Here is a 17279-nt window from a genome sequence, read left to right on the forward strand (position 1 = left end):
GTTACAATTAAAAACAAATAATTGGTCTCTATAATTTGTTCATAATTTCAGCTGAAACAACAGCAGCAGCAGCAGCAGCCGGCGGCGAAGGTGAGATGATGTCTTCTATTTTTTAATAGTGGCTAACTTTTGATTACATTTAAGGTGGTTATTTATCAAAGGTCACATTTTAGAGTGATTTGAATTTTTTAAAACTCTTATAAATGTCATTTTAATTGCTATTCAAATCTTATGTTATTCATGAAAAATTGTAAACTTCTAAAATTTGATCAAATAGTCCCAACCCAAAAACTCAAATAACATTCATATCGGGTTTTCCTTCAAAAAAATGAAATCTTTGCAGTGATAGTTTATTATGACTTGCAGAGTATTGATTGGACAGCGCACTCCAGGGCCCTCTTCATACAGAATCGCTCGTTTCCACATGAAAGTTTAAAACACATTTCCTTTATTTAAACATCTTGGTACACCGTTTACACAGCGCCATGAGGTCTGACGCGTTTCGTGTCACTGCACTTCATCAGAGACCTTAGCGCCAGGATTTGTGTTGATTCATAGTTTATTATGATGCGCAATCATTTTTTCCACCCATGGGAGTCTATGGGGCATCATTTTTGCAGTGAAACTTGGCAAAAATTCCGCTTATTACTACCATTAACATCTTTAAATAGTTCGAGGCACCTCTGCCTTTGACTTTTGCATGAACTCGGCAGGTTTTCGGTGGCAAATATTCAAACTGTAACTGTTTTCAGGCTCAGCTGTGATGAATCTCATATTCGAATTCAAATTCAATTTTGTGTTTTAAAATGGAATTTTTGAATTTTGACCCCCTATAAAATTGCAAATTTGAATTTACTACTCACACCTTAGTAAATCTGCCCCTAAATGTTTGTTCTTAAGCACTTTTGTTTTCATAAGGTCTGTTCCAATTAAAAACAAATAATTAGTATCTATATTTTACTCATAGATTCTGCACCAACAGCAGCAGCAGCAGCAGGTGAAGGTAAGATGATTTCTTCTATTTTGCAATAGTGGCTAACTTCTTAGTACTTTGAAATGTGTGTTCTTAAGTGGGTTTTTTTCATGATGTCTTTTCTGAATGGATGCCAATCGTTTGTATCATTATTTTACTTAATTCTAGATGCAGCAACAGCAGCAGCAGCCGAGGGTACCGCAGCAGGTAAGACGATTACTTATATTTTTCCATATTGCCTGAGTGATCTCTTGGTAGGACTGATGGCTTTCTTTTGCAGTTATCAAACTTGGGTTCTGAGACATACTGTAGCATTTGAATTAATTTGTGAAATCAGATTTGAGGTGAACACCTTATTCCACTAGGGATTGAGTAGCTCTAGGAGTTAATGTTGGCTAACTTTTCAGTCCATTTAAATTCTTGTTCTTAAGTGGTTGTGTTTTGCGGAGGTCTGTTACAATTAAAAACAAATAATTGGTCTCTATAATTTGTTCATAATTTCAGCTGAAACAACAGCAGCAGCAGCAGCAGCCGGCGGCGAAGGTGAGATGATGTCTTCTATTTTTTAATAGTGGCTAACTTTTGATTACATTTAAGGTGGTTATTTATCAAAGGTCACATTTTAGAGTGATTTGAATTTTTTAAAACTCTTATAAATGTCATTTTAATTGCTATTCAAATCTTATGTTATTCATGAAAAATTGTAAACTTCTAAAATTTGATCAAATAGTCCCAACCCAAAAACTCAAATAACATTCATATTGAGTTTTCCTTCAAAAAAACGAAATCTTTGCAGTGATAGTTTATTATGACTTGCAGAGTATTGATTGGACAGCGCACTCCAGGGCCCTCTTCATACAGAATCGCTCGTTTCCACATGAAAGTTTAAAACACATTTCCTTTATTTAAACATCTTGGTACACCGTTTACACAGCGCCATGAGGTCTGACGCGTTTCGTGTCACTGCACTTCATCAGAGACCTTAGCGCCAGGATTTGTGTTGATTCATAGTTTATTATGATGCGCAATCATTTTTTCCACCCATGGGAGTCTATGGGGCATCATTTTTGCAGTGAAACTTGGCAAAAATTCCGCTTATTACTACCATTAACATCTTTAAATAGTTCGAGGCACCTCTGCCTTTGACTTTTGCATGAACTCGGCAGGTTTTCGGTGGCAAATATTCAAACTGTAACTGTTTTCAGGCTCAGCTGTGATGAATCTCATATTCGAATTCAAATTCAATTTTGTGTTTTAAAATGGAATTTTTGAATTTTGACCCCCTATAAAATTGCAAATTTGAATTTACTACTCACACCTTAGTAAATCTGCCCCTAAATGTTTGTTCTTAAGCACTTTTGTTTTCATAAGGTCTGTTCCAATTAAAAACAAATAATTAGTATCTATATTTTACTCATAGATTCTGCACCAACAGCAGCAGCAGCAGGTGAAGGTAAGATGATTTCTTCTATTTTGCAATAGTGGCTAACTTCTTAGTACTTTGAAATGTGTGTTCTTAAGTGGGTTTTTTTCATGATGTCTTTTCTGAATGGATGCCAATCGTTTGTATCATTATTTTACTTAATTCTAGATGCAGCAACAGCAGCAGCAGCCGAGGGTACCGCAGCAGGTAAGACGATTACTTATATTTTTCCATATTGCCTGAGTGATCTCTTGGTAGGACTGATGGCTTTCTTTTGCAGTTATCAAACTTGGGTTCTGAGACATACTGTAGCATTTGAATTAATTTGTGAAATCAGATTTGAGGTGAACACCTTATTCCACTAGGGATTGAGTAGCTCTAGGAGTTAATGTTGGCTAACTTTTCAGTCCATTTAAATTCTTGTTCTTAAGTGGTTGTGTTTTGCGGAGGTCTGTTACAATTAAAAACAAATAATTGGTCTCTATAATTTGTTCATAATTTCAGCTGAAACAACAGCAGCAGCAGCAGCAGCAGCCGGCGGCGAAGGTGAGATGATGTCTTCTATTTTTTAATAGTGGCTAACTTTTGATTACATTTAAGGTGGTTATTTATCAAAGGTCACATTTTAGAGTGATTTGAATTTTTTAAAACTCTTATAAATGTCATTTTAATTGCTATTCAAATCTTATGTTATTCATGAAAAATTGTAAACTTCTAAAATTTGATCAAATAGTCCCAACCCAAAAACTCAAATAACATTCATATCGGGTTTTCCTTCAAAAAAATGAAATCTTTGCAGTGATAGTTTATTATGACTTGCAGAGTATTGATTGGACAGCGCACTCCAGGGCCCTCTTCATACAGAATCGCTCGTTTCCACATGAAAGTTTAAAACACATTTCCTTTATTTAAACATCTTGGTACACCGTTTACACAGCGCCATGAGGTCTGACGCGTTTCGTGTCACTGCACTTCATCAGAGACCTTAGCGCCAGGATTTGTGTTGATTCATAGTTTATTATGATGCGCAATCATTTTTTCCACCCATGGGAGTCTATGGGGCATCATTTTTGCAGTGAAACTTGGCAAAAATTCCGCTTATTACTACCATTAACATCTTTAAATAGTTCGAGGCACCTCTGCCTTTGACTTTTGCATGAACTCGGCAGGTTTTCGGTGGCAAATATTCAAACTGTAACTGTTTTCAGGCTCAGCTGTGATGAATCTCATATTCGAATTCAAATTCAATTTTGTGTTTTAAAATGGAATTTTTGAATTTTGACCCCCTATAAAATTGCAAATTTGAATTTACTACTCACACCTTAGTAAATCTGCCCCTAAATGTTTGTTCTTAAGCACTTTTGTTTTCATAAGGTCTGTTCCAATTAAAAACAAATAATTAGTATCTATATTTTACTCATAGATTCTGCACCAACAGCAGCAGCAGCAGCAGGTGAAGGTAAGATGATTTCTTCTATTTTGCAATAGTGGCTAACTTCTTAGTACTTTGAAATGTGTGTTCTTAAGTGGGTTTTTTTCATGATGTCTTTTCTGAATGGATGCCAATCGTTTGTATCATTATTTTACTTAATTCTAGATGCAGCAAGCAGCAGCAGCCGAGGGTACCGCAGCAGGTAAGACGATTACTTATATTTTTCCATATTGCCTGAGTGATCTCTTGGTAGGACTGATGGCTTTCTTTTGCAGTTATCAAACTTGGGTTCTGAGACATACTGTAGCATTTGAATTAATTTGTGAAATCAGATTTGAGGTGAACACCTTATTCCACTAGGGATTGAGTAGCTCTAGGAGTTAATGTTGGCTAACTTTTCAGTCCATTTAAATTCTTGTTCTTAAGTGGTTGTGTTTTGCGGAGGTCTGTTACAATTAAAAACAAATAATTGGTCTCTATAATTTGTTCATAATTTCAGCTGAAACAACAGCAGCAGCAGCAGCAGCCGGCGGCGAAGGTGAGATGATGTCTTCTATTTTTTAATAGTGGCTAACTTTTGATTACATTTAAGGTGGTTATTTATCAAAGGTCACATTTTAGAGTGATTTGAATTTTTTAAAACTCTTATAAATGTCATTTTAATTGCTATTCAAATCTTATGTTATTCATGAAAAATTGTAAACTTCTAAAATTTGATCAAATAGTCCCAACCCAAAAACTCAAATAACATTCATATCGGGTTTTCCTTCAAAAAAATGAAATCTTTGCAGTGATAGTTTATTATGACTTGCAGAGTATTGATTGGACAGCGCACTCCAGGGCCCTCTTCATACAGAATCGCTCGTTTCCACATGAAAGTTTAAAACACATTTCCTTTATTTAAACATCTTGGTACACCGTTTACACAGCGCCATGAGGTCTGACGCGTTTCGTGTCACTGCACTTCATCAGAGACCTTAGCGCCAGGATTTGTGTTGATTCATAGTTTATTATGATGCGCAATCATTTTTTCCACCCATGGGAGTCTATGGGGCATCATTTTTGCAGTGAAACTTGGCAAAAATTCCGCTTATTACTACCATTAACATCTTTAAATAGTTCGAGGCACCTCTGCCTTTGACTTTTGCATGAACTCGGCAGGTTTTCGGTGGCAAATATTCAAACTGTAACTGTTTTCAGGCTCAGCTGTGATGAATCTCATATTCGAATTCAAATTCAATTTTGTGTTTTAAAATGGAATTTTTGAATTTTGACCCCCTATAAAATTGCAAATTTGAATTTACTACTCACACCTTAGTAAATCTGCCCCTAAATGTTTGTTCTTAAGCACTTTTGTTTTCATAAGGTCTGTTCCAATTAAAAACAAATAATTAGTATCTATATTTTACTCATAGATTCTGCACCAACAGCAGCAGCAGCAGCAGGTGAAGGTAAGATGATTTCTTCTATTTTGCAATAGTGGCTAACTTCTTAGTACTTTGAAATGTGTGTTCTTAAGTGGGTTTTTTTCATGATGTCTTTTCTGAATGGATGCCAATCGTTTGTATCATTATTTTACTTAATTCTAGATGCAGCAACAGCAGCAGCCGAGGGTACCGCAGCAGGTAAGACGATTACTTATATTTTTCCATATTGCCTGAGTGATCTCTTGGTAGGACTGATGGCTTTCTTTTGCAGTTATCAAACTTGGGTTCTGAGACATACTGTAGCATTTGAATTAATTTGTGAAATCAGATTTGAGGTGAACACCTTATTCCACTAGGGATTGAGTAGCTCTAGGAGTTAATGTTGGCTAACTTTTCAGTCCATTTAAATTCTTGTTCTTAAGTGGTTGTGTTTTGCGGAGGTCTGTTACAATTAAAAACAAATAATTGGTCTCTATAATTTGTTCATAATTTCAGCTGAAACAACAGCAGCAGCAGCAGCCGGCGGCGAAGGTGAGATGATGTCTTCTATTTTTTAATAGTGGCTAACTTTTGATTACATTTAAGGTGGTTATTTATCAAAGGTCACATTTTAGAGTGATTTGAATTTTTTAAAACTCTTATAAATGTCATTTTAATTGCTATTCAAATCTTATGTTATTCATGAAAAATTGTAAACTTCTAAAATTTGATCAAATAGTCCAACCCAAAACTCAAATACAAGTCTGTCAAAAAGAACAATCATACAAAGTAAAGCAACAAGAATCAGAAAAAACAAAAAGAAATAAGGAATAAGCCCCACAAAGTGATACTGAGCACACATGAGAAAGGTGAGATAAGTAGCCCACCCCTGCAACTTCTAAGTTTTAGGCCGAATCACTCTCCCCTCTGTTGGTTGTGATATAGAAAACCCAGTTACCCCAAATTTTATTGTGTAGTGGTAGTGTATTACTTATTCGAGCAGTCATTTCCTCAAATCGCTTATTGCTTTCAAGCCTGAATGTAACCTCTGTAAGTGATGGGATGTCCGAACTCTTCCATTTGGAGGTGATTGCCAAACGCGCTGCCGTCGCTACCTGGTTAACCCATTTTTGGGCAGCATTCTGGAGTCCAGTAATAGGGAGGGCTAACAGCAGATGAGGCATCTCGATAGTCAAAGAGGTTCTAAAAACCGCTGCTATTAAATCAACAATTGCCTTCCAAAAGCAAGTCAGTTTCGCGGCGAAGGTGAGATGATGTCTTCTATTTTTTAATAGTGGCTAACTTTTGATTACATTTAAGGTGGTTATTTATCAAAGGTCACATTTTAGAGTGATTTGAATTTTTTAAAACTCTTATAAATGTCATTTTAATTGCTATTCAAATCTTATGTTATTCATGAAAAATTGTAAACTTCTAAAATTTGATCAAATAGTCCCAACCCAAAAACTCAAATAACATTCATATCGAGTTTTCCTTCAAAAAATGAAATCTTTGCAGTGATAGTTTATTATGACTTGCAGAGTATTGGTTGGACAGCGCACTCCAGGGCCCTCTTCATACAGAATCGCTCGTTTCCACATGAAAGTTTAAAACACATTTCCTTTATTTAAACATCTTGGTACACCGTTTACACAGCGCCATGAGGTCTGACGCGTTTCGTGTCACTGCACTTCATCAGAGACCTTAGCGCCAGGATTTGTGTTGATTCATAGTTTATTATGATGCGCAATCATTTTTTCCACCCATGGGAGTCTATGGGGCATCATTTTTGCAGTGAAACTTGGCAAAATTCCGCTTATTACTACCATTAACATCTTTAAATAGTTCGAGGCACCTCTGCCTTGACTTTTGCATGAACTCGGCAGGTTTTCGGTGGCAAATATTCAAACTGTAACTGTTTTCAGGCTCAGCTGTGATGAATCTCATATTCGAATTCAAATTCAATTTTGTGTTTTAAAATGGAATTTTTTAATTTTGACCCCCGCATAAAATTGAAAATTTGAATTTACTATTCACACCTTAGTAAATCTCCCCCTAAATGTTTGATCCTCATTTGTTTTTTTTTTCATGAGATCTGTTCCAACTAAAAACAAATAATTGGTATCTATATTTTACTCATAATCTCAGCTCCAACAACAGCAGCTGCATGTCAGTCAATTGCTTATATTTTTTCATATTGCTAAAGTGACCTTTTAGTAGAGTTCATTGCTTTCTGTTGCAGTTACCAAACTTGGGATCTGAAATATAGTACATGTGAGGGCCTTTTAATTTAATTTATGAAATCAGATTTGAGGTGAACACCTATTTTTATTTGGGCATGATTAGCACTATGACTTAATAGACTATAATTTTTCCATACATTGAAATGCTTGTTTTGTTGCATTTTTATTTTGTTAAGGACATTTCCATTTGGACACCAATAATTTATATCATTATTTTACTCATAGTTTTAGCTCCAACAACTACGACAGCCCCAGGTAAGATGATTACTTCTTTTTTTAATTTTTAGTACATTTAAATTATTGTTCTTAAGTGGTTATGTTTTGATGAGGTCTGCTTGAATTAAAAACAAATGATTGGTTTCTATATTTTACTCATAATTTAAGCTACAACAGCAGCAGGCAAAGGTAAGATGATTTCTTCTATTTTTTAATAGTGGCTAATGTTTTAGAACTATGAAATGTGTGTTCTTAAATCATTCAATTCAAAAGTGTGGCCCTTTTTCAAATTTACACCGGCCCTCAGCCTCCATCATGAAATTTATAATAATGAGTACCCCCAGCACAGTGCAATCAAAAATCCCATAGCAGTAATATTAAGGCACATTAGTGAAATTATCTGTCACTTGGTCTATACTGCTACCTGTGTGCTGAAGGTAATAGCACATACTAGCATGTAGAGATGCACTATTTTTGCATACTTCTTTAGGGCTGAAGGTGTCACTAGACGTACTGACGTGCCAGTATGGTAAACTAAAGAAGTATGGCATCACTGCATGCTAGTAAGTGTCTATTGGTAACAACTCCAGCACACAGGCATCAGTATAGACCAATTGGCAGATCATTTCACTAATGTGCCCAAATATTACTGCTAAGATTACTCAATTCCTGTAATTTAATGTTAATAGTTCAAAGAATGTTGTGCTGAATGGTCGGCCCCCACACATTTTCATCTCACCAAATCTGGCCCACATTGCAAAATGTTTGGGCACCCCTGTCTTTAAGGTTTTTTTTTATGACGTCTTTTCTAATCGAATGCCAATAATTTGTATCAATATTTAATCATTACTTCAGCTCCAACAACAGCAGCAGCCACAGGTAAGTTGATTTGTTATAATTTTTCCATGTTGTCTGTGTGATCTCTTAGTAGGACTGGTTGCTTTCTGTTACAGTTATCAAACTTGGTTGCTAAAACATGCAACACCTTTTAAATTAGCAAATAAAATGAGATTTAAGGTTAAAAACGTACTTCTACTAAGGCTATATTAGCAGTATGACTAAAATGTGGCCAACATTTGAATAAATTGAACGTTTGTTCTGAAGTGTTTTTATTTTCATGAGGTATTTTCCATTTGGATACAAATAACTTGTATCATTATTTTACTATTTATTTTAGCTCCAACAACTGCAGCAGCTGCTGGTAAGTTGGTTACTTATTTTTTTAAATGGTGGCTAACTATTCAGTTCTTCTAAATGGTTGTTCTTAATGGACCTATATATGACGTGTTAAAAGTAGAGTGACCACTTGCCGGTGATGTTGTCCAGAGCAACTAATCAGCAATTCAATTTCAACAGTGAGAAGACCAAAGTAAAGAGTGGTTAAAAAGAAACATCACTGGTAATGTTTCACTCAACATTTCTCACAGCATGACCAATTGACCCTTTTTTGCCTGAGGGATCTCTTGGTAGGACTGATGGCTTTCTTTTGCAGTTATCAAACTTGGGATCTGAAACATACTATACTGTTTAAATTAATTTGTGAAATCAGATTTGAAGTGAACATCTTATTCCACTAGGGCAGCTCTATGAGTAGCTCTATGAGTTAATGTTGGCTAACTTTTCAGTACATGGGTCTGTTCCAATTAAAAAAAATAATTGTTTCTATATTTTACTCATTATTTCAGCTCCAACAACAGCACCAGGCAAAGGTAAGATGATTTTTTCTATTTTTTAATAGTGGCTAACTTTTGATTACATTTAAGGCAGTTATTTATCAAAGGGCAAAATTTAGAGTTATGTGAATTTTTTAAAACTCTTATAAATATAAATTTATAAATATAATTGTAATCACTATTCAAATGATATGTTATTTTTGAAAACATTTAAACTTCTAAAATTTGATTGAATAGTCCCAACCTAAAAACTCAAATAACATTCATATTGAGTTTTACTTTAAAAAAAATGAAACTTTTACTGCGTTTATTTTGTTTAATTTTTTGGATTCTATGGGGTGTCATTTTCACAGGGAAACTTGGCAAAAATTTAGCTTATTACTACTATTAACATCTTTAAATAGTTCAATGTATCTCTGCCATTGACTTGTACATGAACTTGCCAGGTTTAGGTGGCAAATATTTGAATTGTAACTGTTTCCAGGCTCTGATGTGATAAATCTCACATTCAAATTAAATTTTGTGATTTTAAATTAGAATTAGAATTTTTGAATTTTGACCCCCCATAAAATTTAAAATTTTAATTACATATTCACACCTTAGTAAATCTGCCCCATAATATTTGATCTTTAGTTTTTTTTTTATGAGGTTTGTTACAATTAAAAACAAATAAATGGTATCTATATTTTAATCATAATTTCAGCTCCAACAATAGCAGCAGCCACAGGTCAGTCGATTACTTATATTTTTTCTATTTTGTCAAAATGATCTCTTAGTAGAGCTCATTGCTTTCTGTTGCAGTTATGAGTGATGGCCAAATTAGGGGTGTTTCGCCTTGCCGAAAAATTTGCGAATTTCCTGCGAAATTTGCAAAATGGAGAAAATTTTTCGAAATGGCACCGGTGTATCATTCTTAACACCGGCGTCCGTTTTTTATGCCGCTGCAAATTTGCTGGCGAAAATGAGCCGGCGTAAAAAAAAACGGATGCCGGCGTTCATTGTTTTTTTGACGCCTGCGAATCTTAGCGGCGGTTCCACGAATCGCGGGAATTTGCTGTGAATTCGCGCCTGCCAAATAAATCTGCCCATCACTAGCAGTTACCAAACTTGGGATCAGAAATGTAAGACACGTCAGGGCCTTTTAATTTAATTTATGATTTATATCTATAAATTTAGCTCCAACAACTGCAGCAGCCCCAGGTAAGATGATTATTTCTAGTTTTTAAAAGTGACTAGCTTTTTAGTACATTTAAATTCTTGTTCTTATGAGGTTATGTTTTGATGAAATTTGTTTCAATTAAAAACAAATAATTGGTTTCTATATTTTACTTATAATTTACTCATAATTTTAGCTCCAACAACAGCAGCAAGCAAAGGTAAGATTATTGTTTCTCTATTTAATAGTGGCTAACATTTTAGTACTTTGAAATGAGTGTTTTTTTCATGAGGTCTTTTCTAATCAAATGCTAATAATTTGTATCAATATTTAATCATAATTTTAGCTCCAACAACTGCAGCAGCTGCAGGTAAGTTGATTTGTTATATTTTTTACATATTGCCTGTGTGATCTCTCTGTAGGACTGATTGCTGTCTGTTACAGTTATCAAACTCGGTTGCAACACCTTTTCAGTTAGCAAATTAAATGAGATTTAGGGCAGGACTTGACGACGCGATTGGGGCCGACATGTCACAATGTCGGCTGGAATTGTCGCTGGCGTCGGAATTGTCACCAGCGTCAGAATTGTCTTGACGCCAGCAAATTTTCACTGCAATTTTGAAAATGTATTCACCGGCGGCAAAATGCAGAAATTCGCTGCGAATTTGTGCCTGGCGAATAAATTTGTCCATCACTATATATAACGTATAATTATTAGACTCTTAATTTTAGCTCCAACAACTGAAATCTCACATTCAAATTTGATTTTGTGCTTTTAAATTATTTTTTTATTTTGACCCCCCATAAAATTGAAAATTTCAATTTACTACTCACACCTTAGTAAATCTGCCCTAAATGTTTGTTCTTAAGTGGTTTTGTTTTCGTAAGGTCTGTTCCAATTAAAAACAAATAATTAGTATATATATTTTATTCATTATTTCAGCTCATTCAACGGCAGCAGCTGCAGGTATGTTGATTACTTATATTTTTTTCCATTTTGCCTAAGTGATCTTTTGGCAGAGCTCATTGCTTTCTGTTGCAGTTTTGAAACTTGAGATCTGAAATATAATATACTTGAGGGCCTTTTAATTTAATGTATGAAAACAGATTTAAGATTTAAACACTTATTTCTACTTGGGCATTGTTAGCACTATTACTTAATAGACTATCATTTTTCCATACTGTTCTGAAGAGTTTATATTTTCTTGAGATCATTTTCAATTGGATGCCAATAATTGGTATCATTATTTTACACATCATTTTAGCTCCAACAACTGCAGCATCCGCAGGTAAGATGATTACTTCTATTTTCTAATAGTGGCTAGCTTATCAGTACATTTGGGGGCAGTTCTATCAAGGATCGAGGTGAAAATTTTAAGTAAATAAATTCAAAATTTGAGCTATCTTTGTGTACTTGGACTAGAGAATAGTCAAATGTTGATTCGAATTAGATAAAAATTGAAAATGCAAATATTGAAATTTATTATGTACTGTCTCTAAAAACGTTGACATCGACCATTCACCATCTGAAACCTGCTGAATTGCTGTTTTAGCCTATGGTGGACCTCCAAGAACCTATATGGAGTCAATTGGAGGACTTTGAAAAATCAAAGTTGTTTTTTTAAAAAAATACTTCAAATCAAATGATCCAGTACAGTTTATTCACCTGCAAAAAAACCTTTGATATTTTAAATAAATTTTGGTTGGTTTATTTTTATTAAAATTTCAAAGTTATGGGAGTTCAAAAAAACTTTCATTACTTGAAATTCGACCCTTGATAAATCTGCTGTTTGAGGTGGTTATTTATCAAAGGTCGAATTTTTAAATTAGAACAGTTTTCAGGGTCGATTTGTGATAAATGTCACATTCAAATTAGATTTTGTGCTTTAAAACTCAAATGTAGGAGTTTTGACCCCCCTATGAAAATTAAAATTCGAATTAAAATACACCATCCAAACTTTTGTAAACATGCCCCTAAATGTTTGATCTTTAGTTGTTTTTTTTTCATGAGCTCAGTTCCAATTAAAAACAAATAATTAGTATCTATATTTTACTCATAATTTTAGCTCCAACAATAGCAGCAGCCGCAGGTCAATCGATTACTTATATTTTTTTCCATTTTGCTAAAGTGATCTCTTAGTAGAGATCTTTAAATGCTAATGGGTAGGGATGGGTGAATTTTTCCGCTTTGTTTCGCTGAAAAAATGACGCCCATAGACTTGTATGGCGGTGTGCATAAAAAAAAAAAAGACGGGCGTCAAAACAATTTCGCCGCTTGACAAAATTTTTTTGACGCCCATAGATGTTAATGGGCGTCTGCGACATTTCACCGGCAGCGAATTTTTGTGAAGCGAAACGGATCAAATTCGGCCATCCCTACTAATGGGCATATTTTTCAAGGGTCGAATTTTGAATTGAAAAAACTTCTAAATTCAAATTCAAAAAGACCAACCGAAATTATGTCTACGTTTTTTGGTTGAATAGGTCAGTTTTCGATTGAATAGGTCCGTATGTGGCTGAATTTGAAACATACAAATGAAATGAATAGCGCATTCGATTGAATTTGATTCAAAGTTTTTCAAAGTCCACCAAATTACTCCAAATAAGTTCTAGAAGGTCCCCCATAGGCTAAAACCACAATTTGGCAGGTTTTAGATTCTAAGAGACAGTACATGATAAATTTCGATATACGAATTTTTTAATTTTTTTCAAATTCGAAGTACACAAAAATTCAAATTTGTTTCATTTGAAAATTCACCTCAAACTATGATAAATCTGCCCCTAAATGTCTTTGGTTGTGGTTTTAATATGAAATTATTGTATGTTTTTTTTTTTAATTTGACATCATTTTTTCATTTAGCTATATAATAATGACATTGTTTTTTTGATTATAGCTAAATCAAAGGAAAGATCTACATGTAAGCTGATATCTTATTCTCATATATATAACCTGTATGGTACTTTATAATATTCTTCTACTGCACCAAATTAGTTCCTAAAGCATTTGTTTTCAAATAAATAAACCTACATTGTTAAAGGGATACTGTCATGGGGAAAAAACTTTTTTCCAAAATGAATCAATTAATAGTGCTGCTCCAGCAGAATTCTGCACTGAAATCCATTTCTCAAAAGAACAGATTTTTTTATATTCAATTTTGAAATCTGACATGGGGCTAGACATATTGTCAATTTCCCAGCTGTCCCAAGTCATGTGACTTGTGCTCTGATAAACTTCAATCACTCTTTACTGCTGTACTGCAAGTTGGAGTGATATTACCCCCCTCCCTTTCCCCCACCAGCAGCCAAACAAAAGAACAATGGGAAGGTAACCAGATAACAGCCCCCTAACACAAGATAACAGCTGCCTGGTAGATCTAAGAACAACACTCAATAGTAAAAACCCATGTCTCACTGAGACACATTCAGTTACATTGAGAAGGAAAAACAGCAGCCTGCCAGAAAGCATTTCTCTCCTAAAGTGCAGGCACAAGTCACATGACCAGGGGCAGCTGGGAAATTGACAAAATGTCTAGCCCCATGTCAGATTTTAAAATTGAATATAAAAAAATCTGTTTGCTCTTTTGAGAAATGGATTTCAGTGCAAAATTCTGCTGGAGTAGCACTATTAACCGATGCATTTAAAAAAAAAACATGTTTCCCATATATTCCCTATATTTCCTAACATATGATACCTAAACTATTCAGTGGGCACACGTATAGGGCAGAATAACAACTTCATCATGCTTTGCCTGATGAATTAACACTAGCGCAACTTCGTACCTGAGCGCAACTTTGGATTTTAGTGAATTAGCGGTGCCCTGGCAAAACTTCGTCTGGCGAAGTGCGGCGAAGACGTCGATAGCGTATTTTCATCGCTTAGTGAATTTGCTCCTCTGTGTTGTATATGATACCAATATATATTCAAAAATATTATCACAATTTTCTATCTGGAAATACCCTTGAAGACAAATGTGCCTGCATTGCTAATGTCCCTTAGGGTCATAAGTAACTATAGCATAGAATCCACTGGGACAGAGTGTCATTCTTCATACTATATAGCAGTATAACCAAGTCCTGGGAATCTAGAATCCTATCCACTCACAGGGGCAAATTCACTAAAATTCGTAGTTGCGCCAGGCGTAACTTCGCCGCACTTCGCCAGGCGTAGTTTAGCCAGTGCTCCGCCAATTCACTAAAATCCAAAGTTGCACACAGGGGTAGTGTAAGGTTGCGAAGTTGCGCTAGTGTTGATTCGCTAAGCGAAGCGAAGTTACGCTAGCGATGGTTAATTCAAATTCAAATTTCAATGGAGGAATACGTAGAATCACTACAAATGCCTGGGATACCTTCAAAACATCAAATACATTTTTTTTTGCCCTACACATGTGCCCACTGTATAGTTAAGTTGCCATGAGTTAGGAAATGTAGGGGGGATCGAAAAAGATTTTCGATCTTTTTCGGCCTATCACCCATAATATAGAAAAAACGCCAGCGTTTTTTGGGACTTAGAGAAAATTTTAACTTTTATTGAAGCAATCCCTATCTACTCTATTGCGCTTCGCCTGGTCTGAGGTAACGAAGGAAGTCTAGCATAAAAGGTAGCGTTCAGTACACTGCGCGCGTTAGTGAATTTGCGTAGTTACGTCCATAGCGAAAATTCGCCAGGCGTAAGGGTGCGAAGTAACACTAGCGAATTTACGCCAGCGTTCGTTAGTGAATTTGCGAAGTAACGAAAATGCCCAACGCTAGCGAATTAACGCTAGCGTTCGGCGCTTTGGCGCTTAGTGAATTTGCCCCACAGTCTTTGTTCTGGTGGGTATGATTTAGGACTGATCCCACTTTGGTGTTATGGCTACATTTCGCACATAGCTTAACTATCTTGTGCTACTTAAAGGAACATTTTTTTTAGAAAATTAATCTTACCATTGATTTGAGCTAATCCAGCTGATCTTGCAGCATGTTTCCGGCCTGCTCCCCCCTCCTCCCTTTCCCCATGCAAGCTCAGCCAGTGATACAGTTAGACTCGGCTAGAAAGAAGAAAAGCTCTGTCCTCCATCCCTCTCCCAGCACCATCTTGTAAAAAACAATAAATCATTCAAAATGACTCTGAAGAATGCAGAACCCACTTCAAATTCAAAACCCACTTATTATACTGCAATTTTTTATGATACACATATTAATAAAGGTATTTAGAAGGATTATCTTTAAAATAAAAAAGTGTCACTGTTCCGTTAAGCACTTTGACAACTAACTTTGCCACTGGATATTCAATATTATCTTCAAAACACTGGCAACTAGACTAAGACACCTTGCTCCAATCTTTGGACTTATGTCCTCCCTTCCTCCCTGATGAAAAATTTGAAAACTAATGGGAGTTATACTGTATTATTGCATGATGCCTTTTTCTTACACCCTGCTGAACATCATGTGATTTTTTAAATAAAAAAATACACAAACTTTCAGTTAACAGTTGATTATTTAATTAATAAATACATCTTTACAGTGTGAAATGTTTATATAGATTTTATGTGCATTTCTTTTTTTATAGCTTCTTCAAGTGAAGAAGAACATTGTCATGTGAAACCAAGAAAAAGAGAAATGTGTGGTTCAAAAGGAATAACCAAAAAACAGTGCAAGAAAAAAAATTGCTGCTTTGATCCCAAAGGTCATGGAGGTATACATTGTTTCCATCGAAAACCAAAAGGTAATTTAAATTGTTAAAGATATTTTTTAAGCAGCAGAAATAACTATGTGTAAATGGTGTGCATGTTAAGGATTATGTTGCATAATAAGGGTCTGATTTATTGAAAATCAAGCTGGATTTTTTCCTCTATATGAAAAAAAACATGGATGCTGAAAAAATTTGCAGGTATTTTCCAAAACCTCAAATAGCTGGCGTTAATTAAAGGGAAAAAAACAAGAAAAAAATCACCAGTAAAAGCTTGGCAAGTAAAAGCTGGTGTGGTTGTACTGATGTTTTATAGCAGTTTTATAAATCTGTCCTTAAATGTTGCCTCCAGTATAAACTTTGACATATATTACTTTGACATTTGAATTAAATTTTCAGACACAAGTTAGCCTTAGTTTGACAACCTAATAAAACCTTTGTTTAAGTAAGTACTGCAAGTGTAGGTTTGAGAGATTTAACAAAAACAGGCATTGGATATTATTAGATAGCATAAGCTATTGTTAGGCTGCTATTTAGTTGAGTTCATTTAGGTATAAGGTATTGGAACCCTTGATTAATAAGCATGGGTTACAGCTTATTTCTGAAAAGTGTGATTAAATTGTTGTTCTAAAAATGTAGTACAAAAAATCCTTTAATTTATTTTTAAAGGGTTTTCTATCTTACTTTAGTATATTCATTATTTATAGTTCAAGTGAATGCAACAGCCTAGATTTTATTTAAGTGGCAGAATAGACATTGGCAAACACAATAGCAGATTGAACATAATACAATAACATCATAATACTAACTTACTATAACTTATTATAACATGTCCATCATAGCAATAACTGGTACATCTGCAAGCATTAATTCTTTGTATTTTAAGAAGCAGATTTATTAAGGTTTGAGTTGTGTTTTCCACAACAAGTTTTTGAGGTTTTTTTTTTTTTAGCCAAAACTCACATTTTCGGGTAAAAAAACTAAAAATTTTGAAGAATTCTTATACCTGACCCTAGAATTAGCCCAAATCCAAAAATACTCCATCTAACACCTGAATGCGATTAATTCCAGAAAACAGTGTTGTATGGC

General features: G+C 34.8%; 1 protein-coding gene across 1 annotated transcript in view; it reads left to right on the forward strand.

Moving 5' to 3' along the window:
- LOC108707398 (integumentary mucin C.1) overlaps positions 1–17279 on the forward strand; it is a 92038-nt gene that overhangs the window by 31928 nt on the left and 42831 nt on the right. The window contains exons 6-11 of the mRNA XM_041581506.1: positions 10719–10742; positions 10869–10892; positions 11466–11489; positions 11788–11811; positions 13417–13440; positions 16071–16226. Of these exons, the coding sequence (XP_041437440.1) occupies positions 10719–10742; positions 10869–10892; positions 11466–11489; positions 11788–11811; positions 13417–13440; positions 16071–16226 (276 nt within the window). The remainder of the gene's footprint in view (positions 1–10718; positions 10743–10868; positions 10893–11465; positions 11490–11787; positions 11812–13416; positions 13441–16070; positions 16227–17279) is intronic.

This window comes from Xenopus laevis, chromosome 2L (assembly GCF_017654675.1).
Source record: "Xenopus laevis strain J_2021 chromosome 2L, Xenopus_laevis_v10.1, whole genome shotgun sequence".
Taxonomy (NCBI): Eukaryota; Metazoa; Chordata; class Amphibia; order Anura; family Pipidae; genus Xenopus; species Xenopus laevis.